We start from the raw sequence: 26557 nt of genomic DNA on the forward strand, positions 1-26557 counted from the left end.
TCCCTTTAAAAAAGAAAATGCACACGTCACATCTGCCAAATCCCACTGAATACATTAGGTCAGTGTCCTGCACGTCAGAAACGTGTCTGTGAAAGGGCCTAATGGTGTTGAAAAAATTCTGCAAGGGCAATTCAGCTGCAGCATAAACCAGACGAAATTGGATTGTTCGTTGCAGTTTTTGCAAACAGGTTTAGCTCAACTTTCATGTTCTGGTATTGATTGGTAAAATCCACGAGTAGCACTTGTCCAATGAGGGAGATTTATCATACGCTGGCATACGAGTCCTTCCCCTCCGGACACATCAAGACACTAAGGATCCGATGTATCCTGCGGGTGGCTGCACTAGCGGCCCAAACTACACCAGCTGCTAGCTGGGGGAAGTTTGGCACCTTGAACACATGGGTTAGGTTACTGCCACACTCGGTCACCGTCCGCCCTTCACGCCCCATAGTGTGGAGCTGGCATAGGGAGATAATAATCTCAATGTCTGGCGGTTTGCACGGTATTGTAATAAGGGCTTCTACACCATTTCCAGCGTAGAAGCCCTGATAAATGTTCCCTATAATTTAAAAAAGTAAAATAAATTGGTTTATGTCCGATTTCATTGATGAGAAGGTAAAGGAATTTTCCAATATTATAACCTGTAAAAATAAACACCTATTAGCACTGGACAATTCCTCTTTGCTGGTGGCCTTCAATATCAAATGTTATCATCCCGGGGAAACACCACTTACCTATTTTCCCTGCAGCGCTGCTACAGAAAACCCCAGGATCACTAACACCATCACATGTTTGGTTTTCCTGTGGTAGATTATTTTGTGACTCTGTTCACATTTTCTTATGGTTTTTATTCTTTTTTTTGTGTTGTGGTGTTTTTTGATATATGAATAAAGAATGTATTGTCTTGGTCACTTGGCATGTATCCTTTCTTTTTCTTGTGGCTACAGCAAAATAAAGCATAACCCAGCACCAACTGTAATGATGCAATACAGTAGTGCTCTCGGGTGAAGGGACCTTCTGGGGACCCCCATTAATCAGCACTACATGCCCCGACAAGGGTCTGTATAAATCAGATTACCCTATATAACTCCTGTCTGGGAAAAAACTCCAGGGCGGAGGGCAATCCACTTCAACACACAGAGATATTGACCCGACTTCCAGAAATTCTTCTTAGATGAACACATAGTCATTCCAAGTGACAGATTTTATTAGTGGACACAAGATGTTTCAGTGTGTACAAGTTTATTAATTTTCATACCAACAGAGTCTGGATACAAGGTATAAGATATCCTACACATAGTTTTTTTTGCAATTACAATAACCCATTATAATAATAGTGCATTGCCTCGATCACATACAGTATCTTTTCCATACATTAGTCAGTGAGGCTTCCCTTTACATTAATCTAGAAACCAAATATAAGATTTATCATCTAATGTGTCGTTTTTACTATTTTGCTTATTAGGTTCAGTTTTATTCTGTAAAAGTTGCTACATGGAAACCATCAAGTGGGACAATTTATGTTGACGGACTAATATACAGTGTGTGTCTTCATATAACAATACTTAATAGATGCGAGCACATTACGTTTCTGTTTAAAAGAGCCAAATTTTATTGTCATTTTGTTGGACAATCCCCCCCCCCATGCTGACAGTTTCCATCTTTTCTACACCGACTATTGATATGAACTAGATGCCAGCTTTGAATTGGGTCCATAGAAAGCCAATGTTAGTCACTACTGAATTCTCTTTAAAGGAAATCTATCACCAGGATGAGGGATTGTAAACCAAGCACACTTACATGTCAGTGTGTGACCCCTCTACCAAGATCTGCTCTTCTTTTAGCCTCTGATGGCATCATTTTTACAAAAAAAATTTTTTGGTAATTTTAAAATTATGCAAATAAGCCTGAGGGGCTCCAGGCTCCATTGACATCTATGGAAATGGAGCCCCGCAGGCTCATTTGCATATTTTGTAAACCTGTGTTTTCGTAAAAACTAGGGCTTAAGAAGCTGAAAGAAGAGCAGATCCTGGCAAAGGGGGGCACACACCAGAATGTCAACGTGCTTGGTTTACAAACCTTCATCCTGGTGGTAGATGTCCTTTAAACTGCTATTATGAGCATCAATAGATGAGCAATACTACTCCGCACATTAGAGGGGTTGGTCAATTTGGTAGCAAACATTGATAAGTATAAGACCCTGCTAAAGTTTGCCGTTCTCTGTCAGGTTACATGCACACAGTGGGGGAGATTTAACATAAGGCTCTTAGAGCAGAACTGTTCTAATTGTCCATGTCAACCAATCAGAGCTCAGTTTCATTTTCCCACAGCTGTTTATAAAATTGAAGCTGAGCTCTGATTGGGTTCTATGGGCAACTAGAACAGTTTTACCTCAGAAACTCATGATAAATCTCCCCCAGCAACTACATTGGACATCGCAGGAGTTCTGCTGCGGCAGGTCACGTGATGTGTAGCTCCTTGAAAATGTTAACAGGCCAAGTATAATAAGGGTTGCCCTATTTGGGTCTTAAACTTACCCTGTTAAAGTTTGTTGTTAGTGACCACCCCTTTTCACGGTAGGTTTTGGAGTTAAAGGGATTGTCCTATGTAAAAACAAAATGGCTGCTCCACAACTGACTATTGGCTGTATCTGGTATAGCAGCTTTGCCCCATGAAAAGGAATAGTGCAATTCAACAAACAACCTGGGGACAGCTGTGGTTCCTTTAAATCAATTTGGCAATCTTATATAATACTCTAAGGGTGACTGACCTGCAGTCAATTTAGTTCTAAATTTTGAGGGCTGGAGCATGTATAGCCTTTAGGTCATAGTCACGTTACTTTATTCAAAGAAGTTGTCCAGAAAATTTAAACTATTGTGAACGCTCAGATACACCCGGGCTCCGTGTCTAAGGAGCCTCGGTCCCTTCTGATTTCTACTTCCTGTACAAACAGGAAGCGCTGCTCAGCGAATCACTGTCAACAAATCTGACCTGATCAATGACTGGTTCTGTAGGAATTTTCAGGGGTTTCCCAAGAGAACAGGATAGATCCGGGTAGCGTTGAACTAGTAGGGAATAGCCAATATAATGAATATGACCTTTTTTGTGCAAGAACTTCCATCCTAAACAGTTTGAAAAATATTTTTTAATTAAAACAGTTTTTTGTGGCATCTGTCTCTAAAGAGACTAAAAAGCAGGAAACTTTTTGATCTAGACTTCCAAATATTGTAGAGACTGATACAAAAATAATCCCGTGTCTTCCAGTGTCATCTACATTGGTTTTATTACCATCGAAAAACCTCAAATTGTTGGATACAGTAATGTGAATACAGACTATTACACAAACTTCTTTCATGCCATTCTACATCACCACCTCCATATACCCCACATTTCATAGGTCATAAAAAAAAAAAATCAGGGATCCTTATAATATACATTAATTTTAAACTCACTTTATTTAAGCTCCTATGCTTGTTACATTAAAAAACAACCCTCTGTGTGTGTTACAACCTTTTCCTGGATATTAAAGATTTTACTTGTTTAAAGGGAACCTGTCAGTAGACAGTGTTAGATTGCAGTCCCGGAGATCTGTGTAACCATACCTTTGAGTGTCATGTTATTAGCAGCAGGACTAGAAAAGTCCATTTATATTCCAAGATTGTAGCTGGACTTTAATGCACTGGTATGGGAGGTCTCTTCACTATACACAGAACAGCCTATGCAGCAGCAAATTGAAGAGCATCTAACCAGTGCATCTAAGTGCTCCAAATCCAGACACAATCCTGAAATATAATGTTGCTCCTAACAACAAACACAAAGGTATGGTTACACAGATCTCCAGACAGATACCCTTTCAGACTAGTCCTGCCCGTGTCTGTGAGCACGCTACGCACACTCAGTTATGGGTGGAGACATTGCTCTTGTGATTCACTGACCCCTCACCATAGATCTTCCAATCCAACACTTTAGTGAGCCCCTGTTATGCAACTTGAGAGACAGAAAGAGCCTGTCAGAATCCTTTGTACGGATGAGTTCAGAGCTTGCGAGTCACACCCATCTGGGAGCTGATCGACAGCTATCTTGCTGTATCTGATCCTGATAAAGTTGGGTGGCTCAATCTGCAGCTCAGTGTTTGTGTCAACTGTGGATTAATAATGCAAAGCTAAGCCAGTCAGATGCTGGGGGTGGAATACAGGAGCTCAGTTCACTCAGTGCTGGTTATACTTTCTCCTGTAGTACTACAGTCTGTTTTGATAGACTTGAAACCCTCAACTTGTACCGGAGCTGTTACCCTGAATCCCAGTGTGAACCGGACCCTGTATCCGAGTTGTATCCAGCCTGAGCAGTTCCCTGGACCCAAGTCTGAACTACAACCTGTATCCAGCCTGCTCTGGAATCCTCTGTCCTGCCTGATCTGGAACCCCCCTGTACTCTGAACAGACTGAACCCTGTTTCCGAGTCTATATCCTATTCCTGTGCCTGTTCCCTGATCCTCATAGGTCTGCAAAAAATTATCCTAAACCACAACAGAGCAAAAGTAAGTGGAGAAAGAAGCACTTTTCTCTAATAAGATATAGAACAAAATGTCTTGTATTTACAACTGTTATCAATTTACGCATAGTTTGTTTTATCATCTAAATGATCACTAAGTTTTCAAAAGAAATTGCATAAATGATTAGTGAACCCAAGAAACTTTGTTATCTATCTTTTCAGAAAATAAGTATAGAAACTTTCTCCACAAACTCTCAGATGAATTCAGAAGTGTCAGGTTACATCAAGGAGATGGGAGGGGTGAGGAGTGAGTCACAGCAGCTAGGTCCCTACCCAACAAAAATAGAAAAACTTCAACTGAACACATAGATGTCCAAATGGAGAAATACCGTATTTTTCAGACTATAATGCACACCAGAGTATAAGGCGCACCATCTTTAAATGCCTGCTAAAACATCTAGGTTCATATATAAGGCGCACCTGATTATAATGCGCACCTGATTATAAGGATGAATGACCAGCAGGTGGCAGACCTGTGCACTATTCAAGGCAGCTGTTGTCTGTAAGTACGGTTCATATATAAGGTGCACTGGACTATAAGGCACACCTTAAATTTCTGAGAAAATCAAAGGATTTTTCGTGCGCCTTATAGTCCGAAAAAATACGGTAAAGCGTGCACATATCTAGGAGCACTCTGGAAAATGCATATATTACAAATATTTTGTCCCAAGTCAAAGAGAAAAACTCTTTATTGGCTTTATGCTAAAAATATAATGTATTGAGGCTCTCTGGGGGGTTATGTACTGCGGAAGTCCTTGCTCAAAGCTGCGACACGTCCTATTTTTAGCCCATAGTACATCAAGTTTTTGTTTTTCACTTTTTTATTCCGGTGCTGGAATGAACCATTTCTCACATACACAAACAGGAAAATACACTTTAAACAATCTATTGCTGAAGCCTCCAAAGTCTGAAAACTAGGAATATTTTTGTGTCTTTCACCTCAATATAGAGAGACAATGCTGATAACCTATGACGACTCCTTAGATGTTCAGAACAAGGCACTTATACCACTCAATAAAGGCACAAGTCAGTCAAGTCTTTGGGAGATTAACCATATAAGAGAACATCCTCAGGCTTGAACACATTGGGGTGTATGCTGCAGGCTATGGATGCCCAACGAGGAAGCTACAATCATCTGACACCAAAGCTGGACAATGCCAACATCAGTCTTGAAAGGGAAAATATATCCAATATAGTAGGATCGTTGCCAGGGCTGCATAATTAAAAAAAGATTCGGTCACCAGCTTTTACCCCAATTAACTACTTGCCTCCTCAAGTAGGGTGTGTAAAATCCTTTTTATAATTCCCTCTTATGTGAAATCTCACTCCTTTACCTACATTAAATGTCCTCCAAAGTCAAAATGAGCAGAGAGGAGTCACTTTTTGCCCGGGATGAGTCATGTTTAGAGGCTGGAGAAGGTGTGTACTTTCAGATGCCAGTATCTTGAGCTCTATATAGTACATAAAATAATGCTTTTGATACCGATGATACAGGAAGTAAAAGAAAAAATATAGGAAATTTGAATGTTATCTACACATCACATAACCAACTCTCTCTAGTTTTGTAGCTCACAAATCCACAAGCCTAAAATGAATCTGAAATATGTTTTTGAATTTGTTACCAAAAGCAGGTTTCTAGTTACTATAGAACCAGAAATATGAGCGTCTGAAATGTCGCTTCTCTTCCAGACCCTAAAAGTGACTCATCTCAGGCAAAAAGTGACTCTGCTATGCTTATTTTCACAAGACTTTGAAGATGATTTTGTTTTAAGTGGATGAGATTTGATGTAAATGAGGAAATTCTAGAAAGGACATAGATTATGTGAGGGGGCAAGTAGCTTAATGGGGTAAAATCTGATGACAGGTTCCCTTAAAAGGGGTATTTCAGCAAATACATGTAAAGGCATATTGCTAGGATATGCGGTTACTTGCTCCTTACCCTTGTGGCACTGCGTAGGTAATGCAGCTTGAAGAAATTACCAAATGATAGGTGTGTGGGTCTAACCGTCAGCTTATTAATGCCATAGACTATGAACAGAGAGAGGGCTTATTCTCAACAATGCAGAGTTGTAAGGAGCTGGGTCCCCAGTATTGGAGACTGGAGGGTCCCAGCAATCTATAAAATATTATTTTATGTGAATGTTAAAGCTCTTTATAAAAAGTATAAGAACTGTTAAACTGCTAGTAAAAGCAATGTTTATATAATCTCAAAAGAAACTAGTCTATTACAAAAGTAAAAAATAAAAATAAAAAAAAGATAAATTAAAAAAAGAGGGTCAATCTTACCGTCCAGCCTTGCATATTGTGGTGGTTATTGTTTGAAACACTGACTTAAAATGAATGAAGTGTGAATTTGACCCTATGATAGTATAGAATTTTATCAATTTAAAATTAACTTAAAATGAAAATGTCCAATTATTTGTGATTTCACTAAAATATTTGACAAAAAACTAATTAAAAAGGAACCTGTCAGAAGTTAACTACTGTGTTAACTATTGGCCCTGGAGTTCTGTGTAATCAAATAATTTGTGTATGACGTAGCTTGGTGCCTGAAGTCAATTTATGTCACAACAATTTTTACTTCCCCCTTTTTTTTCTCGTAACATGTGATACTTCAACTATATATGATATTTTTTATTTATAGAATTAGTAGACAAATGACATGAAATGAGAACAAAGTATTTTGTCATTTTCCCTATTAAAGTTTTTTTTTTTAATAAGGTGTAAAATTGAATAGACCTTTATCCAAAATATATTTTATCCTGAACCATGGCACCTAGAAACAAAGTTCTGGTGTCATATTAAAGAGGAGAATCTTCCCTTTAAAACTGCATTGAGTTGTGATAGGAAGGGGGTTATATAAAAATTATATACCGTAAATAATATAATATATATATTAATATATAAACATTTTAGACAGCAAATTTAACATCTCCAATGTGGTATCTAGAAACACAGTAGAGTTGCTATTTAAGGGAAGAAAACATGGCCATTCGAAGTGAGCTACTGTCATGACATCTATGTACGTGCGATCTGTATGTGGTGTGTGCAATTGGGACGTATATAGTCCGTACGGCAGTCGAGAAGGAGTTTTAAGGAACTAGAATCCTGGAATGCAAAACAATTTCACAGTCCTGCTGCTACTAATACACACAAAGGGACGGTTACACAGATCTCCAGGGACAATACAAAACACTGTCTGCAGCTTTGTATGGTTAAAACTGCTGACAGATTCCCTTTACGCTATAAATGTTTGTACTATCTATTAGTTTCTCTTCTAAAGAGTAGTGGGCACTGAATAACTACATCATCTAGCTTCTTAGAAACCAAGAATCACATTCACCTTGCACAGTCATCTTCTGGGCATTTTGGCTGCCTGCAACCTTTATATGATAGATTGGCTTTATGCACGGGAAAACCTTAATTTCATGGTGGTCACTGGCCAAAGAGTAACATCACTAGTGTATTACAGCATAACCCATCACCAGGACGGGCTGCGGACTTATCCCATCTATAAGATGCCCTTACTTACAATTTCACCTGCTAAGATGCTGCCTCGTGGACATATGGACATGGCCTCCAGCCCTGTGCCCTCCTTATACAGTCAGGGCCCTCCTCAATGAATTTAGTGGAAATAGTTTACATGGACATGACATTTACAAAAAATAAACTTATTTTACATGAATTGATAGGACAGGATCAGAAGTGTGATGCCATATCTAATAAGAGATACCCGATAATTTCAGAACGATTGTACTACAGTATTCCTGGGGCTGTACCATTCCAAGCCATTACATACATTTCCAGGCAGCAGACACTGTGGAGGTATCTCGAGTTATAGCCTATGTATAGCCGTATTAGTTTTTCTTAAGATTTGCATATTTTGGCCCTTTTTTTTGTTTCAGAATCTTGCTGAACGTTGCCGGAATTTGACAAATGCATAGATGGCCACAGCAGCGAGAATCACGGGCACCACCATCATGGCCAGTGACGTCCCTTCAGAGTCTCTATCACTTCTACTTCCCAAAGGACCATTTAGATGATTCTGGAAAAGGAAAATAAACAAAAAGTATAAACAATGGGGGGGAGGGGAATAAAGATGACAAAATTGAGCAAACCCGATTATAAAGACATAATAAGGCTACATTCACATTACCCTCATAAGAAAATAAGGAAACCTGTCAACAGGGACCTTATTTTCACTTAAGACAGATTGCAGAAGCCCATTACAGCTGAACTGCAAATATGTCTTTCTGCTTTCTCTAAGAATTAATATTACAATATAATTGTGTGTTATAACTTACCTTGTGCTGACAGAATCCTCTTAGTGGTTAGGCTTTGGTTTGGATGCATTTCAAAAACCATGCGACTTGTCTGTGCTGCAGACTGCTCAGCTCTCAGCCCCCACCTTTGTGCTCCTGTACAGCTCCTCACTCCACACCGCTGTGACCTCTGTGAAGGAGCAGGAGGGAGGTGCTGTACAGGAGCACTAAGGTGGGGTCTGAGAGCTGAGCAGTCTGCAAGTCACATGGTTTTTGAAATGCATCCAAACAAAAGCCCAAAAACCCCTGGGACTACACAGAGGATTCTGTCAGCACAAGGTAAGTTATAACACACAATTATATTGTAATATTAATTCTTAGAGTAAGCAGAAAGGCAAATTTGCAATGCAGCGTTTTTTCAACCTGTCTTTAGTGAAAATTAGGTCCCTGGTGACAGGTTCCCTTTAAAAAGTTTCCCTGGATAAAGATCACTTAAACAGTCACTGAAGAAACTGGGTAATGTATCTTATCAGAACATAGTGTCTCTTTCTTAAGATACAAATGAGAAGAAACATACACTGCAGTCACAGATTACATTGAAGTCTATGGAGAGGAGAGGGTGGAGGAGCGAATCACAGCAGCTATGTATCTATTTCCAAGTTAAAGAAGAAATGAGAACCTACACAGAAAACTGGAAAACAAACCACACAATTTAGAGAAAAAGTGTCTCCTCTTTCTCCACTCCCTTGACTCTTATCATCCTCCCTTCCTGTATGACATATAATAGAAGAAATGTATGCTGTGGTTCTAGATTACATAGAAGCCTATGGAGAGGAGATGAAGGGGGGAGTGAGTCATAGCAGCTACGTATCCACTTCCCAGCTCAAGAAGAACTGAAAACCCACACAGAAAACTAGTCAAAAATGTACAGTATCGGGCTATGTTCACATGGTGCTTTTGTGAAATACTCAGTGTATACTCATAGATACTGACAGATGAGGACACATCCTTTTTGTCGCTATCCAGAAAGTATTCTTCGCATCCTGTCGAAAACACAGGATGGAAAGACACAACAAGCTACATATTTCCATCCTGCCCCCTACTACTTAGCTACGTATATACTCAGCAGACACCATAAAAGCTTATGGGGGGGGGGGGGGGGGAATGCAACATATTGAATCCATGCCCGACCTCCGCTGAGCATAAATGCAGGGAGTTTCCAAAGGTGACGTATCCCACTATATATGTAAGTGGGATACATCAGGAGAATTGTGATCGGAATCTAGCCTTATGCTTCAGGGACACAAGCTTGGAAAGTTTGTTGAAAGGTAGTGTTTTAAATATGGCTGATAACAGGCCAGGAACTTGTATAGCAAGGGTAAATTCTATGCCAAATACTTGGAATACTTGGCGCAAGGGAGAACTGAATGTGGAATGTGGAAAATGATTTGTTGTAGAGCACCACTCACTATCCCACAGGAGAAGCCTGGGATGTCAGCGAGGCACAAAGAGACTTCACTTATTGAAGAGCAAACCGGGAACAAGGTCATCTGCATTCTTATTTGTGTACTTCCCTCTCCGATCCTGATGCCTTCCGAGCAGGTAGATCAGTGATCCACAAAGGGGAAGGGTAATTTATAGAGGACAGGACAAGCGTCGGAGGTAGGAGAGGGTAACGAATCGCTCCTGACAGCTCACATTTATCTACCAGGAACTAGGGCTGCCGGGCGCACATCTGCTGCCATCTATCTTTCATGGAAAAACCTAGATAAAATCTGTTTCTATGGCTACAACTAAAATTGTGAGCGTGAAAAAGTTATTTTTGTGGGGGAAAAAAAAAAATGTAGCAATAAAAGTTGCTAAAATTAGTAAAACTGGTTTTTCGCTCTGCAACAGACAATGACAGCGAATACAGTCCCCACAGTGAGAAGAGGGAAGGTCTAGATTGTATGTGATATTTGTCTGCCCCTACATGGCTACATATTCATACCATTTATTAAAAGGGGTTGTCCACCCATATCAGTTTATTGAATTTGTTCTGTATTTTTCTAACCGTATCATTCACAGAAATTGCCACCAGTCTGAAATATGTTCCAGCCCAATAATTGGTTGGGTGATTGCTAACCTTATGAAAAGTTGACCTTTCTGGGCAGGATAACTTAAGTAGTGCTTAAAACAAAAACTAGCAAAGCTGGGCCCAACCTCACCCCCACCCCCCTTTCCTTAAAGGGAACCTGTCAGGGTGATTTAAGACACAACCTCCCAAAAGCCCAGTGGTTTAGTGTCCCAAATCGTCGGAACAGGGAGATTTGGAACACTAAGGCTTCATGCACACGGCCGCTGCCGTGAGATGCAAGATGGAAGAAGAGAGGAAGCGTGATCGCTGCTCCCCCTTTCCCTCTCCACAGAGTACTGAGTGGTAGCACCGCATATCAGAGCAGGAATATGAGCTGCGCAATGCACGTCTATGGCAGCCATGAGTTAGCTGCCATCTTTGCGAAGACCATTAGCTCACGACCGCTTAAGGAACGATACTTGGTTAAAGGGCATCCAACACCAGGATAAAGGACTGTAAACAGTCTGAGGGGCTCCAGGCTACATAGATGCTAATGCCTCATTTGCATACAGTCCTTCATCCTGGTGGTAGATGTACTTTAAGTGTCCCAAATTGGCCTTACATTTCCCTTTATAAACAGAATAGGATTCCTATATGTAGCCCATGTGCTCTGAAAGACCACAATCTGGTTAAAAACTAGAGAAGTGTTTTAGGCTGCAGTAAAAGGAGAGGTGGGCGCACATGTGCACCGTTCTCTATGCCAAGAACAGCCAAGCGGGACGCCTTTCTTGAGAACAAAACACCTTATTAAATTTGCAGTTGTTCCAGGGAGCTATTCTGACTGTCATGTTGGGTTCAGGAAGAAATTTTCCCTAACTTTGGCATCAGCCTTGCAAAATTGCCAGCACCAGGCCGCCCCTATATACACAGCGGCAGCACCAGGCCGCCCCTATATACACAGCGGCAGCACCAGGCCGCCCCTATATACACAGCGGCAGCACCAGGCCGCCCCTATATACACAGCGGCAGCACCAGGCCGCCCCTATATACACAGCGGCAGCACCAGGCCGCCCCTATATACACAGCGGCAGCACCAGGCCGCCCCTATATACACAGCGGCAGCACCAGGCCGCCCCTATATACACAGCGGCAGCACCAGGCCGCCCCTATATACACAGCGGCAGCACCAGGCCGCCCCTATATACACAGCGGCAGCACCAGGCCGCCCCTATATACACAGCGGCAGCACCAGGCCGCCCCTATATACACAGCGGCAGCACCAGGCCGCCCCTATATACACAGTGCCAGCACCAGACCGCTTGTATATACACAGCGCCAGCACCAGGTCGCTTGTATATACACAGTGCCAGCACCAGCACCAGGCCGCTTGTATATACACAGTGCCAGCACCAGCACCAGGCCGCTTGTATATACACAGTGCCAGCACCAGACTGCTTGTATATACACAGCGCCAGCAACAGCACCAGGTCGCTTGTATATACACAGTGCCAGCACCAGACTGCTTGTATATACACAGCGCCAGCAACAGCACCAGGTCGCTTGTATATACACAGTGCCAGCACCAGCACCAGGCCGCTTGTATATACACAGTGCCAGCACCAGACTGCTTGTAAATACACAGCGCCTTTCACTGGCAATTTCCAGAGCTGACCAGTAAATGTTACCCACCTGGTGTTGAACTCTTAGCACCACATGGTCACCGGAGCTCCTGAAGAGGTCCACAGCCTTCTTATGTAAGAGATTTTCTAGTTTGATACCATTTACCTGAAAAGAAAAAAATAATAAAACTGAATTACATAAAGTACATTTTTTAACTTTTCTTTGTGATCTCACCATCAGACTAATACCCAACCTCCAAAGTTTCAAATGTTCTCTTAAAACCCATCTCTTTAGGCAAACCTATTACACTTGTTAATTGCATGGAGTTTTCAACTTTCTCTTTACTAACCCATCTTGTGTCATCCTCCTGTTATCCAGCAACCAGGTTCAAGCAGCAGCACCTTTATTTATTATATTATATTTTGTTCTATTCCCTTATGAAGAATGTCTGGACCATTATATAAGCTTTTTACCTCTTGTGTTGCCTGAATTGTGTTGCCTGAATCTGAACCATTATATAAGCTTTTTACCTCTTGTGTTGCCTGAATCTTCCCATTTACAGCTCTTGTGATGGTAGCATGGTGCCCTTACTTTGTTTCCATAATATGAGGTCAGTTGAAATGAGGTTTCCATATTAAATGGAAACCTAGGAAATAAGGAAAATCAGTTTTGCCTTCAGCAAGTTGGCACCTCCCAAATAATTAAGTTAGATGTGAAAATGGGTCCCTGTCAGATGTCGTCACTGACTGCTCTGACTGGAAAAGCATATAATGGCCATCACTACATCACCTTCATAGTGACCTTCTACTGGTAGACAAGATAACATACAAATAACTAGACTGCTTGTATGTAGCTTCATGGCTATAAAACAAAGAGTGTTCATGGCATTCAACTGAGAGGGTAGGACAATAAAGATTTAAATGCACTTTACCTCATGTGATCTCTATCGGCCCATAAATAAACTTTATGATAGTATTAATGACTATAAGATCAAGGTCCTGGCAGGGCGATTGTTCATGGACAGATAGAGATCACATGACCCTCCATCTGCAGCCATTTTATGGACTGGAATGTCTGGCTGATGAGGTAAAAGAGAACTTTTACACGACTCATCCCTTTTTCCTTTTTGCGAGTTTTTTGGTGTGAGGGCTTGTTATCTGCAGGTCAAATTGTACTTTTTAGTGGCACCTTTTAATATCCCATGCAATGTACTGGAAAGCTGGAAAAACTTCCAAGAACGTTGAAATTGACCAAAAAAAAAAAAAAAACACACACATTTGTGGAGCTGTGTTTTTACGAATTTCATTCTTTGCTCCAAATGACACTTCCTCTTTATTCTTTGGGTCCATAAAATCACAGGGAAGAAATCCAGCAGAATGTATTATTACCATAAGTAAAACGTAAATTTTAATCATTACTGATAAAATAAGTTCACAGTGAACCACAATAGTATGCACATCAACCATCTAGTCAGCAATAACACATCAGAAAGGGAGCTCGTTCAGACCTCCAATAAGTCTCGTATGACACGGTCCCCAGTAATACCTCCCCGTGCCTTAGTGCATTCCTGTATAGCATATGACACGGTGCACCATCTCAAAACCACAGACCAACATTAATCCAGACAGTAAGGAATAATAGGGTGGATCTCAACAGTCTGCGATGCTCCGTCTAATGGTCGAGCGGTACCGGTCCAGAGGTACAGGACCTATTAAGCCCTACGATCGGTTAGTATCCTGACCCCGCAATATTGCTCCCGCCCTGACAAGGACGGTCCCAGTACTGTCCCTTACAGACCCTGTTAGTCCCTAATATGTAATCCCTACGCGCTTCATACATCATGTGACGCCCTCATCAGGGGAATAAAGTAATAAGGGAATAAAGTAACATAAATCAACCTTGGTTGATGTGCATATTGTGGTTCACTGTGAACTTATTTTATCAGTAATTATAAAAAGTTACGTTTTACTAGTACAGTACATTCTGCCGGATTTCTCACCGATTTTTGAATGTATTTTTCTTGACTTGAAAAGGGAGTTAGCCAACTAGGCAACCTTTGTCTTGTTCGGATTTAGAACCATACGATCACAGAGATATCAAATATATATTGGTTTTATTAAGGTTTAATAGATTTTAAAAACGAAATCATCAGTAACTTTTTCACACTTTGCTGTACAGACTTAGGCTACATTCACACAATGTATGCCCGTGTATGCCGCACGTGTGCTGCACCGTACCGCTCCCGTACAGGGCCGTGAGCCCATAGGAGTGTATGGGGGACGTATATCGGCCGTATATACGTCGGCCGTATATACGTCCCCCATACGTTAGTGTGAATGTAGCCTTATGCAAGTTGTCATTTTTTGCGGTACGTGCTGGTGTATTAACTTGGGGACCTATAATTGGGATAAATTTGGGACCTACAGAACTGTTTGATCACTTTTTCAAATAATCATTTATGGTAAAATGTTTTTATAAACAATAAAACCTTGTTGAAACTTTTACTGTTTAAAATAAAATGTCATATTTTTTACTATTTTTTTTTATTATTATTTAAGACCTTTTGGGCTACTTTAACCCTGAGGGTCTGGTTACTCACACTATATACTGCAATGCTACTGTACTGCAGTATATAGCAATTTAACTAATCATAAACCATCCAAGGCGGCAATGTTGGGTGCCGTGGTCGGATTCAAACACAGCACTTAACAGGCTAATTGCAGCGATTGGGGCAGTAACTGGCAGGTGTCAGCTCTATTATACAGCTGACACCCGCTGTGTGTCGAGAAAGCTCAGCCCATGAGCTCTCTCCATACACCTCCCCCCCTTCCCGCAGCACCAGGACTTTATAGTACACCCTAGTGCGCAAAGGGGTTAGTAGATGTATATTGGTAAATTTCCTAATAAATAACATGCCCCCACACATATTACAAAAAACAAGAGGTAAATTGACCAACCCCATTAAAGTGCTGCACACATAAGTAGCAGTTATATTGCATTATATAGCACCTCTGACATAAAACTTGTAGTACGTCCCCGCAGACGGCCATGTGAATGAGCCCTCAGGCTGTATATGGATACAGGACAGGCGCCACTCGGACAAGTCTGCCTAGTCCTGTGTCAGAAACCCAGATCTAAGTGCTCCACGGCCCAGGGACCTCTGTACTAGGGGACGTCTAGTGGTTAGGGGGAACAGAATTAGAGAATTCTCACTACTGAGCTTATAATGAAGGACTTAAACCAACATGGTGACAATATTAATATCTACCATGCAGGGGATGAGTCTAGGCATTGTATATTTTTACAATACTAAAATCCACCACCGCTCCCCCCCCCCCCTCCCAGAATAAATAAATAAAACAGGTTTTAAGTGCAGTAGGTATTTATATAACCGGTATCTATTACACCTCCTACAATGGATTCTTGTCTGGGGTACACACCCAGGTGTTGTCTAAAACAGCACAAATCTCATCATCCGTATAATTGTACGCTCTAATTATGAGAATACGCTGGCTAAAGTAAACAGTTAAAATAACAATTCTATGAGAATATAGGTGAAGGAGAACACAATAGTATTCACACTGATCAATGGTGCCTCACCTCCAATATCCGGTCTCCTTCCTGCAGCCTCCCATCCACAGCCGCCGCGCCATTCTCCTTGATGCTGCTGACATAGATGCCGCTGTCATGCGAAACGTACTGCTGGTCTGTGCCACCCACAATATTAAACCCCAGACCTGAGAGAGAAAGCGTGGATGAAATTACTATGTACATATATCCAACTTATCTAGGATTTTTTATAGAAATGTATAAACAATCCCCAGAAATGTTTTTTTTTTTTCCTCACGGTTTGAGCATAAAACAAGTACTAGAGAACAAGACTGCTATAGACCACACTAAAGTGTTGTCAGTGTCTATAAGAAGCTTTCACAATCTTATGAAGTAATTGTATGCAAAAAGGTTCATTTTAATAAAAAAAATACACGCCCACCGCCGGAGACAGTACATCCCAGTTGGATGGAATTCACAGAATCACATTGATGCTGCAAATTTAAGAAGAACCACGATTGGGACAATGAAATGTGGCCGACACACAGACTGCACATCCTGAATAGTCAAATGAGTCCTTAAAAGGGGTTGTCCACTTTCAGCAAATAATTAATATTGTTTGTGTAATGAAAAGGTTTAAACATTTTCCATTATAGTTTCTGTATCACTTCCTTATGGTTTTCTAGATCTCTGCTTGTTGTCAGTCAACAGGAAACTTCATTATTTACTTCCTGGCTATGGTCATGTGAAGTCACACAGGTGCACAGCTCGTTATATATCACAGAGATTATTCAGAGCTGTGTATAACAAGCCGTGCACCTGTATGATCACATAAACAGGGATATAATTATATGTGCACCTGTGTGAAAGAGCCATAAACACCACATATTTTAACATGTAATTCCATGAGAGCCATACATTATGCACATGCCCCCTCAGTGAATAGGTAGCCACAGCACATTCCCCTCAGTAGAGGGGCCACCGCCTGGGTTGCACAAAGGACACAAACAACAGTGGTGTGTGTGTGTGTCTTAGGCTACATTCACACTATAGTATGGGGACGTATATATACGGCCGACGTATATGCGGCCGATATACGTCCCCCATACACTTCTATGGGCTCACGGCCCTGTACGGGAGCGGTACGGTGCAGCACACGTGCGGCACTGTACCGCTCCGTAGCCCGGGGAAAGATAGGACATGTCCTATCTTTGCCCGTATTACGGCGCCGTGCGCCATTACTTTCTATGGTGAGGGGCGGGGGTGAGCTGCGCTCACCTCCTCCTCTCCCCGCGCTGCACCCACACTACCCTCACGGTAGTGTGAATTTAGCCTTAGGGTGAAGACACACATGGCGTTTTTGGGCCGTTTTTACTAAGTGCGTTTTCAGATCGTTAAAAACGCATGCGTTTTTGTCCGTTTTTCATTGCGCAATTTCGGAAAAACTGACAAAAACGCATTTTTGGCCTTTTAAGCAGTCCGTCAAAAAACGCATCCCTTTTTGACCAGTTTTAATTAAGATAATTGGTAAAACCTGTCAAAAACGCATGCGACAATCTAATCGACCTACCAGTATGTTTTTGGAGTGTGGGAGGAAACCAGAGGTCCCGGAGGAAACCCACTCAAACACGGAGAGAACATACAAACTCTTTGCAAGTAGTCCTTTTACTTTTACCTTTGTACGTTGCCGTTTGGGATTACTACACATGTAGGGGTTATCTTGCATTAGTTCAACACTTATTATTACTGAAGACTTGCATCATAGTGTGATCTTTGCCACTTTTTTTTGGATGGGATTCATGCATTGTGAACCAAACATAACTTGAGAATGCTGTAACTACACTGATGCAGAAACATATCTTGTTTAATCCCTCAAAAAACAATTATAAAAAACGCAGGACCTTGGGAAAGCTGGGTTGCATGCAGGCTGCCAATATGAACACATTACACAGAGCTTCCTGAACTGACCAGACAGGAGTAATCAACCTGAGCTGGATGACATACACAGCAGCTGGTGAATGGTGCAGCGATGGATTACTTCTACTTGTCAGAAACAAGACAGGGATTACAGCGTTCTCTAAAGCACTGCATTATTAGGGCAAGAGGAGAAGCGCTGGGGCAAACACATGAGTCACAGAGCTTTATTATCATATTAAACAAGACATGTTTCTGCATCAGTGTATCTACAGCAGTCCCAATGTATGTTTGGTTCATAATGCATGAAATCAAATGGTAGATTTCCTTTAATTATTTTACTTGTCTTTAATAAACTGTGATTATGTTTTTACATTATATTGAATGTCTTATTGATGGATTTTCATCTAGTGGGTTATTATCATTGTATGTTCAGTGTTATATTCAGAGGAAAAAAGAACTACAAACCTAATCCTTATTGTAGTGGAGGTAGTACTATGGTTTGGGGGGTCTTTAATATCTCAAGGCTAGTGATCATTTATGGTACATTGTGTATGAAAACATTTTACAGGAGAATGTAAGGGCAACCAACCATCCACCTCAAGCCGAGGAAACGTAAGGCGACAAGACAAAGATCCACAACCTAAAATCAACAGAAGAATTGTTGTAGGAAGATAAGGTTTGCGTGTGGAAATGGTCAGAGGCCTAACCTTATGAGGGTGCTGTGACCTAGAAAGTGCTGTGCACACAAGGAATCTGAGAAAAAGATCCATCAAGTATGACCCGTATGCCGACATATCTTCCACAGCCATTACTGTAAAGTATTATCCTGATAGCAGCACAATTGTCTGTGGTGGGTAGAGCTGCCGGAGACACCATTAAGTATCCAGTCCGCAGAATCAATGAAGCCGAGACTGTAAATGTGCCTTTCTCTAAGTGCGCCCCCACCCCAATGTCATATAGATCCGGTTACATGTATCCTGCAGGTAGATGAAGTATAAAATTATCTGACCCATCTTCATGCAGAACACTGCTAAACCACAAAATCCAGAAGCCACCTTCTCAGAAATCTACTAAAGGCAACTCCAAAGATATAAGGTGGTAAGTGAAAAAAACTGGTGAAGAGAAAATGAAATTTTCTCTTCAATGACTGTTTTTGGGGAAAAAAAGTAATTGGATGTATACAAAGCTTATAAGTTTCCCTACACAATATTTTTATAACTTGTGTGGTGATTACAGAGCTAGTAGACTCGCTGTCGCTGGTGACCCCACCCCCCACCACAAATACACACAGTACCCTTTAGATGTCTTTATACATGTTTCACTGATGACTATCCATGGGATTAAAGTCACTCTGCTTCTTAATCCCATTACTAAAGATCCAGTCATGGAGGTAGTTGAGCTCCAGAATACAGTCAAGTTACCCTGCCTCCTCACTTACGCTGCCACTTCTTAGCAGACCCTCTCAGGAATGAGAAGTTAAGAGAGCGGGGCTGAGTGACTTGCTTAAGAGAGTTCCTGAGGGAGGGATAAATTACAGGGTTGAGAGAAATGTTGGCTCTGTGTGACTCGCTAAAGACAATCCCTGAGGGATGGGTAAATGAGGGGGTTGAGAGAGATGTTGGCTGTGTGTTAATTGCTGAAGAGAATTACTGAGGGAAGAGGAATGAGAGTCAAGAAAGAGGATGGCTGTCAGCGACAAGCTGAAGAGAGTTTCTGAAGGAGAGGTGAATGAGGCAGTTGAGGAAGACATTGGCTGTGTGTGTCTCACTGAAGAGAATTGCCGATTTCTCTTCAGAAAGTAATACACTGCCAACGACTTTCTCAACAACCTCATTCAACCCTCCCTCAAGAATTCTCTTCAGCAGCTCCCACACAGTCAAGGTCTTCCTCATTTTTCCATATCTCAGAAATATTCTTCAGTGAGTCACATACAGCCAACGTCTCTCTCAACTCCCTCTTTCCTGTGGAGGGCCGGGGTAGCCATGTCAGTTAAGAAGGTGGGGTAGATGACCAGATCTGTAGTAAGGCATAAATAAAAGTTTTGTTTTTTTTTAAGAAGTAAAATGGTGTCTAATCCCATGGATAGAGCCATCAGTGAAACATGCATAAAGGGGGGGAGGGAGTCGCTGGTGACAGGTTCCCTTTAAGGGATTGTGCGGGAATTTTAATTGATTGTCTGTCCCCAGGAAAGGCCATCAATATCTGATCATGGGAGAACAAGGCAATGGATAGGCAATCAATTATAATTCTTGGATAACCCAATTGACATGCTGGTCACACCCCTTTTCAAGGTAAGGTCAGCAGATCAAGTACTTAATTAATAAAAAAAATTCAAAAAGCTCTGCAGATGCTGGAACAATCTGCCCGGCCCGGGAAACTTGCCAACTGTTCAGTGAATTTGAGACGATTTCCCTTTTTTTGTGGGAGCTTCCCGACCTCACCTTCAGTCGCAGTTACAGAATAAGTCAGTCTTGTACGGCGAATTTTCAAAGGTTTTCTGAAAAATGCTGTTCCAAAAAGGTGGCAGTCAGCAATATCCTGTCCTATACCTACAGAGACCTGAAACCATTCATTGTGACAAATGTGTAATAATAGGGGCCACCTTGAAGAGGACAAACCCTCTTCCCCCAGCGGTGTATACATTACAATGTAGAATGAGGTCAGTGTGTCCCGGTGTCTCTTTATATTACTTGTGTCAGCAGTTATAGGAGGGTAAATATCTGCAGAAACTCAAAGGGCGTTCACCCCAAAATCTAAACAAGTGCCACCTATAAAACGTGATCTGAGCTGCCAATCATAACAAGGACAATTATTACACATTATACTAACATCATGACTGTGCAATGCTTATACCATGGTCTACTCTACGGATAGAAGCGCTGGGCAGTACGTATATATTATATAGGGCACAGACTACTATTGTCGGGTGCGAGACATCAGATATCATCTTTTCATGCCAAAACTGATTGTGCATTTCCTTTTTTACAACTAGATAAGGAGGAATACAATAGTCATATGTGCCAGGGGAAGCATCAGAGCACCCATGTACATCAGCACTGGAGAACTTGGCAGCTGCACCTGCAGGTAATCTCTAGTAACCCTTTATGTAAACACTAGAATCACCCTGACAAAGCCGAAGTATTCAGGGATGACAAAGTAATCTGTAATATAGTGGAAAAGGTGATAATAAAAGCCAAATTTAAGTATATAATTGAAAATGGAACCAATGAAATGTCAAACCATCCTGCAAAAAACAAACCCTGCACACCAGAAGGAAAGTGTAACCCAGAAAACAACACCCAAAGTATTGAAATTCCTGCTTTTTAACCAAAAAGGAGGTGAAAAAATGTGTATATTATATTTATTTTTAAAGTTTATTTGTTGCACTGAAAATTACAAAATGGGAAATTGAAAGTATAATACACTGAGCTGCCTTAATTTTCACTGGATTAATCAAATGTTATAAAAATGCTTATTTGGAGTTGGAAGCTTGGCTTATCAACTCCACAGTTCTGATTGGGAAACACCCATAGGGTGTGGTCACACGGAATACAAAATGCATGCGTTTTTGCATGTTACCATGCATTTGGGGGCTTTGAATCCGTTTTTTTTCATTTCTGGAAGTGTAAGCAGCTGTAAAAACATTAAAGAGAACCTGTCACCAAGGACCTCATTTTCACTAAAGACAGGTTGTAGAAGCCCATCACACCTGCATTTTAAAGAGGTATTTCTGCCTTTTCTAAGTATTTGCATTACAATATAATTTTGTGTAATAACTACCCTTCAACCCAGACAGAATCCTCTGTGTAGTTCCAGGGGTTGGGCTTTGGTTTGGATGCATTTCAAAAAAACAACACATGACTTGTCTGTGCTGCAGACTGCTCAACTCTCTTCCCCAACCCAGCTCCTCCCTCTCCCACTGATGTCAGCTCACCAGACTGTGACCTCTGTGACGGAGCAGGAGAAGGAGCTGTACATGAGCACACAGGTGGGAACTGAGAGCTGAGCAGTCTGCAGCACAGACAAGTCACATGTTTTTAGAAATGCATCTAAACCAAATACCAACCCCTGGGACTACACAGTGGATTCTTTTAGGGTACAAGGTTACTTAAAGAAGAGAAGTGGGGGGAGCAGCACAATGAAAAGCGAATTAAAATTCCTAGTGGGTGCAGGCTTCACAAGGATCCGACTCCAAATCCCATGAATAACCAAAATTCAAGACAGGGAAGCAACACTCCGTGAAATATTCAGTGTTTTATTTCGCCAGTGGGCAGATGCAACGTTTCAGCTGTCTCTATGCATCCATCCCCCATTGCCTCTAATATCCACTGTAAACTCATCTAGTACTCCCCTGTGACTAAAAATACTCCTCAAAAAACTGGAAGGAGTATTTTTTACTCTGCAGGGAAAAATTTTTGTACAAATATTTGATACTCGGAGTTCTGCTATGCAGCTTCCATAGGGGTGGCTTATGCTGAAGAACACATCTGAATACATGGTAGTTGTGTATTTTTGCTGTGGTGTCCGAGCCTTGTTTTTTTTGTGGTTGGTATACAATTATTTGCATTCAACTCGTGGCAGGATCCTGCTAGCCATTCCTTGACTTAAAAATGTGTGCAAAAAAACTGAATTGTAAACCACTTACTCTTGAATGGAGAAGAAATTAATGTTTATCTGGATACCAACACCTTTACTACTTCTGAATCTGCGTAAAAAAAAACCTCACCCTGAACATATTTTAAGCGGGAAATTCTCCCAGTATAACTGGACTGATGTTCTAGTCAGGCCTGTGGAGATGCTAGGCCCGGGTTACATGGCGACGTGTTAGGTGACATGAAGATTGTAGTGTCCTAATGTACCCTGCATCTAATCATTCTCATTTACCTCAGGGGAGGTTCCCAAAAAAAAAATAAAAAATCAGACATATTACTTTTACAGCCAAATTTTACCTCAGAAATCGTCACATAACAGAAAGGTCCATTAAAAGCCCAGAATATTTGACACATGGCAGTCATACTGGTGGTTATTCAGGTTTTCCAGGCAAGGAAATAATATAAAAAAGGAAATAACATTACATAAAAAGAACATAGAAAATACAAGGATGTTTCAATACTACTAGAAAAATTAAAACCTATCCAAGAACAATACTATATACACTGGATGTCAAGGTCATTGTGTAGTGCTATGTGACTAGATCCTAACGCGAGTACAATACTGATTTCATAATTTATATATATTCTAAAGCAAAGAATAAAAATGTAAATGAGATACAATAAAATAAACTGAGTACTCCCAATTCCGACGTTATGGGCAGGTCCTCTTCATCAGAACGTAGAGTACACCTTTACTTTTTTTAAATGCTGGGCATACATGGGGGCTGGCAGACCGCCTACTACATGGGGGCTAGATATATTACAGGGCGCTGGCAATACACTACAGGGGGCTGGCTATATACTGGGAGGCTGTGACCAATGCATTTCACACCCTAGGCTTATACTTGAGCCAATAGGTTTCCCAGTTTTTGGAGGCAAAATTAGGTACCTTGGCTTATATTCGAGTGTGTACAGTGATTGTCGAACAACACAAAATAAGAGAACGCTCTCAGATACCTGCAAGTTACTAGTATTAATGTGGCACCTGGTGCTAATTTCCTTAATTCTGACAAACGCTATTTACCTGGCAGCCTGAGGGCACGTTCACACATGGCGTCACTGCAAACATTTTGAAACGCCAAACAACAGCTGAAGAAAGGAGATTTGCCTAATTAAATTGCTTTTAACATTTACAAAATGCAAAGTTAACCCGATGTTAACATGTGTGTCTACATTGTGTTAATGTACGCATTTAGTTAACACTGTGTTAATGTGCAGAAACGGTTGTGTTTTGTAAATGAAAATGTTAACAGCAATGCCATTTGGCGAATCGCCTCTCAGCTGCTATATTGCATTTCAAAACTCATGTGTTAACACCATGTGTAAACGCAGCCTTACTTTCAAGTTTTTACTGACTTTGAAAAAATTTTGTGCCGTTCCAAAGTGACCGAAACCCTCCAGCAGAAGATTGTCCAGATGAAGGCCAAAGAGGTGACCCAATCGTAGCAGGTGAATTTGGTTGTTCCAAGTCTGTGATTTCTAGACTATTGCATCACAAACTCTTTCAAGTCTTCCGAGAAGGCTGGTCGTCCCCAAAAGACAAATGCAAGAGAGGACAGGATAATGGAGAGAATCTCCATGGGTATTTCAACACAGCAGCTGGAATTGTTCCCCAGTTCAGCACTGAACAGGGCAAGGATCTGTCTAGTCATACAGTGTCTGTATGCATTTGGACTGAAGGCCCACTCTGCAGAGACCAAACCTATAATTCACCGAAAGAATCAAAAGGCTACACTAAACTTTACGGAGGAACATGTTGCATGGACAGAGGAGAAGTGGCCCACTGTTCATTTTAGTGATAAAACAAAGTTTCATTTATTTGGGTCTGACAGAAGACATTATGGTCTGGTAAAAGACTGAATGCAAAGTGTGTAAAGAAGTCAGTGAAAGGTGGTGGAGGAAGTGTCATGGTTTGGGGAATGTTTTCTGCAGCAGGAGTTGGATCTCTCATATGGCAGACATGCTACATGTGTATCCAAACCTTATTAAACAACACATGGCTCCTTCTTTGCGTTCAGCTAGTAATTTTCATGCAGCTCAATGCAAAACAGGTAAAGCAGTTCCTCAAAATGTCCTGATCTAAACCCATTAAAAACCTTAGCAAAATTACTTGGTGACAAAGTTAATGACAAGGAACCCACAACAGGCACAAAACTGTGGAAGAGACTGGAAAAATTGTTGGACCAAAATCTTAGCATATTACCGCGTGACATAAACAATGAATAAATCAAGCATTTGCCATAGTAACCGGGTTCTGACTTGGGTTTGCCGATAGAAGTAGGGACTGGATTGGTTGCTATGGCTGACTATACCATTTAACTTATGTACCGCATACTCCCATTTTAATGCATTGTCTCTATGGGCCTGCTGGTTTTGAGCCTAGTACTGTGCTCAGATTTATGTTTTCATGGCAATAGGAAAATTAAAAGTGGACTATGATTCCTAAGGGCGACGCAACACTGAGATAGTAAGCACCCATCATTGGGATTTATGTATAAAAAAATATGCAAAGGAAGATGGCACAACCTTGTACTGGTTGTATGTACCCACTGCCAAGTGTATTTGTTGGCACTGATAAAGCTGCCACCATGGCTATTGACTTGTATAAATTAGTGATCACAACTACAGAAAGTTTCAGACTTTAAAGGGAACTTGTCACCTGACTTTCGCCATTACCACCACTAGCCCCCTATGGTAAGGTGTGAAAAGTCCTTTCGAGAATTCCCTCTTATGTGAAATCTCACATCTAACTCCTTGTGAAAATCAACAGAGAAGAGTCATATTTGCCTAAGATGAGTCAAGTTTAGAGGCTGCATGCGGAGTTACTTCAGGCGCCCCTATAGACAGTTCTATAGAAGCTAGAACTGTTCTAAAGATAAAATTCTCATTTTATAGTTCATATCAGGTTTGTGGTTCTGTGACCTACAGAACCAGAGATAGACAGTTAAAAGCATAGGGATGTGAGCTGCAGATAAACATCCGGTTTCCAACTTTCAAATTTTTAACTGCCTGTATAATAATAATTCTTTATTTATATAGCACACACAGATTACGCAGCGCTGCACAGAACTTGCCAAATCAGTCCCTGTCCCCAATGGGGCTCACAATCCAATCAACCTACCAGTATGTTTTTGGAGTGTGGGAGGAAACCCACACAAACACGGAGAGAACATACAAACTCTTTGCAGATATTGACCCTGGGACTTGAACCCAGTTCCCCAGCGCTGCAGACTCTCATGTCTGACCCCAGTGAAGAGACATTGGGTGTAATTAGGGTTCTCCACATACGGGTAATTGTGGGATATGTCCATCTGTCATAGGACTACAACTCCCAGCATGCTGTGGCACTCTAGTCTGGAGATGTGTACAGTGCAAGTAGTTAGGGGTGTAGTGAGTGTGCAGATGCCCACAGCCAGGCCTGCACAGTCCCATGACACGGCTGTCCGCACAGCAGTGCCCCGTAGTGCAGCACCCACTGCCCGCATACCTGAGGGGCCCCTGACCAGCTCGATCTCCTCCAGCGCACCCCGGGATCCCGCGCTCATGTCGGCTGCTCCCCCCTGCAGGGTTGCGATGAGACGAGGGCTGAAGGTGAACGCAACCCCAGCACTTTCTGTTCCTGCAGCCAGGCGGCCCCCACGTGGGCAGATGGGCGCCGCGCGGCATCACGGGACTTGTAGTCCTGGCGCCATAGGCTGAACCTTCAGCGCGGGCAGCCGTGCAGTGTCATTACACGCAGGATACAGGACCGTGTCTGTCTGTACACTGGCCATTATACTGGCCGACTGCTCTACTCTAACCTGTGCCTTCAAACACAAAAATGCTTTAATACATCTCACATACATAAGGGGTCACTGATTACCTGCAGCTAATCGTGTGACCTTACACAACAGATCCCATTACCAAAACAGGGTTCAGGAAAGTGTAACTAACACCCCCTATAACCGCTC

The 26557-nt window shown here is 41.6% G+C and overlaps 1 protein-coding gene across 1 annotated transcript; it reads right to left on the reverse strand.

Annotated features, from left to right (window-relative positions):
* Positions 1-1189: 1189 nt before the first annotated feature.
* Positions 1190-26321, reverse strand: SYNJ2BP (synaptojanin 2 binding protein). The gene is made up of 4 exons (XM_072115590.1): positions 26095-26321; positions 16090-16226; positions 12559-12654; positions 1190-8596 (listed from the first exon to the last, which is right to left on the reverse strand). The coding sequence occupies exons 1-4, from the start codon at positions 26150-26152 to the stop codon at positions 8453-8455; spliced, it is 435 nt and encodes a 144-aa protein (XP_071971691.1). The 5' UTR covers positions 26153-26321; the 3' UTR covers positions 1190-8452.
* Positions 26322-26557: the final 236 nt, after the last annotated feature.

The sequence above is a fragment of the Engystomops pustulosus genome, chromosome 7 (assembly GCF_040894005.1).
Source record: "Engystomops pustulosus chromosome 7, aEngPut4.maternal, whole genome shotgun sequence".
Lineage (NCBI taxonomy): Eukaryota > Metazoa > Chordata > Amphibia > Anura > Leptodactylidae > Engystomops > Engystomops pustulosus.

Excerpts from the sequence above, each read along its gene's own strand:
- SYNJ2BP (XM_072115590.1), bottom strand. The coding sequence starts at position 26,152 with ATGAGCGCGGGATCCCGGGGTGCGCTGGAGGAGATCGAGCTGGTCAGG. Across the intron at positions 16,227-26,094 it reads GCTGGTCAGGGGCCCCTCAG|GTCTGGGGTTTAATATTGTG; the intron begins GTATGCGGGCAG and ends TTTCTCTCTCAG. Across the intron at positions 12,655-16,089 it reads AAGGAGACCGGATATTGGAG|GTAAATGGTATCAAACTAGA; the intron begins GTGAGGCACCAT and ends TTTTCTTTTCAG.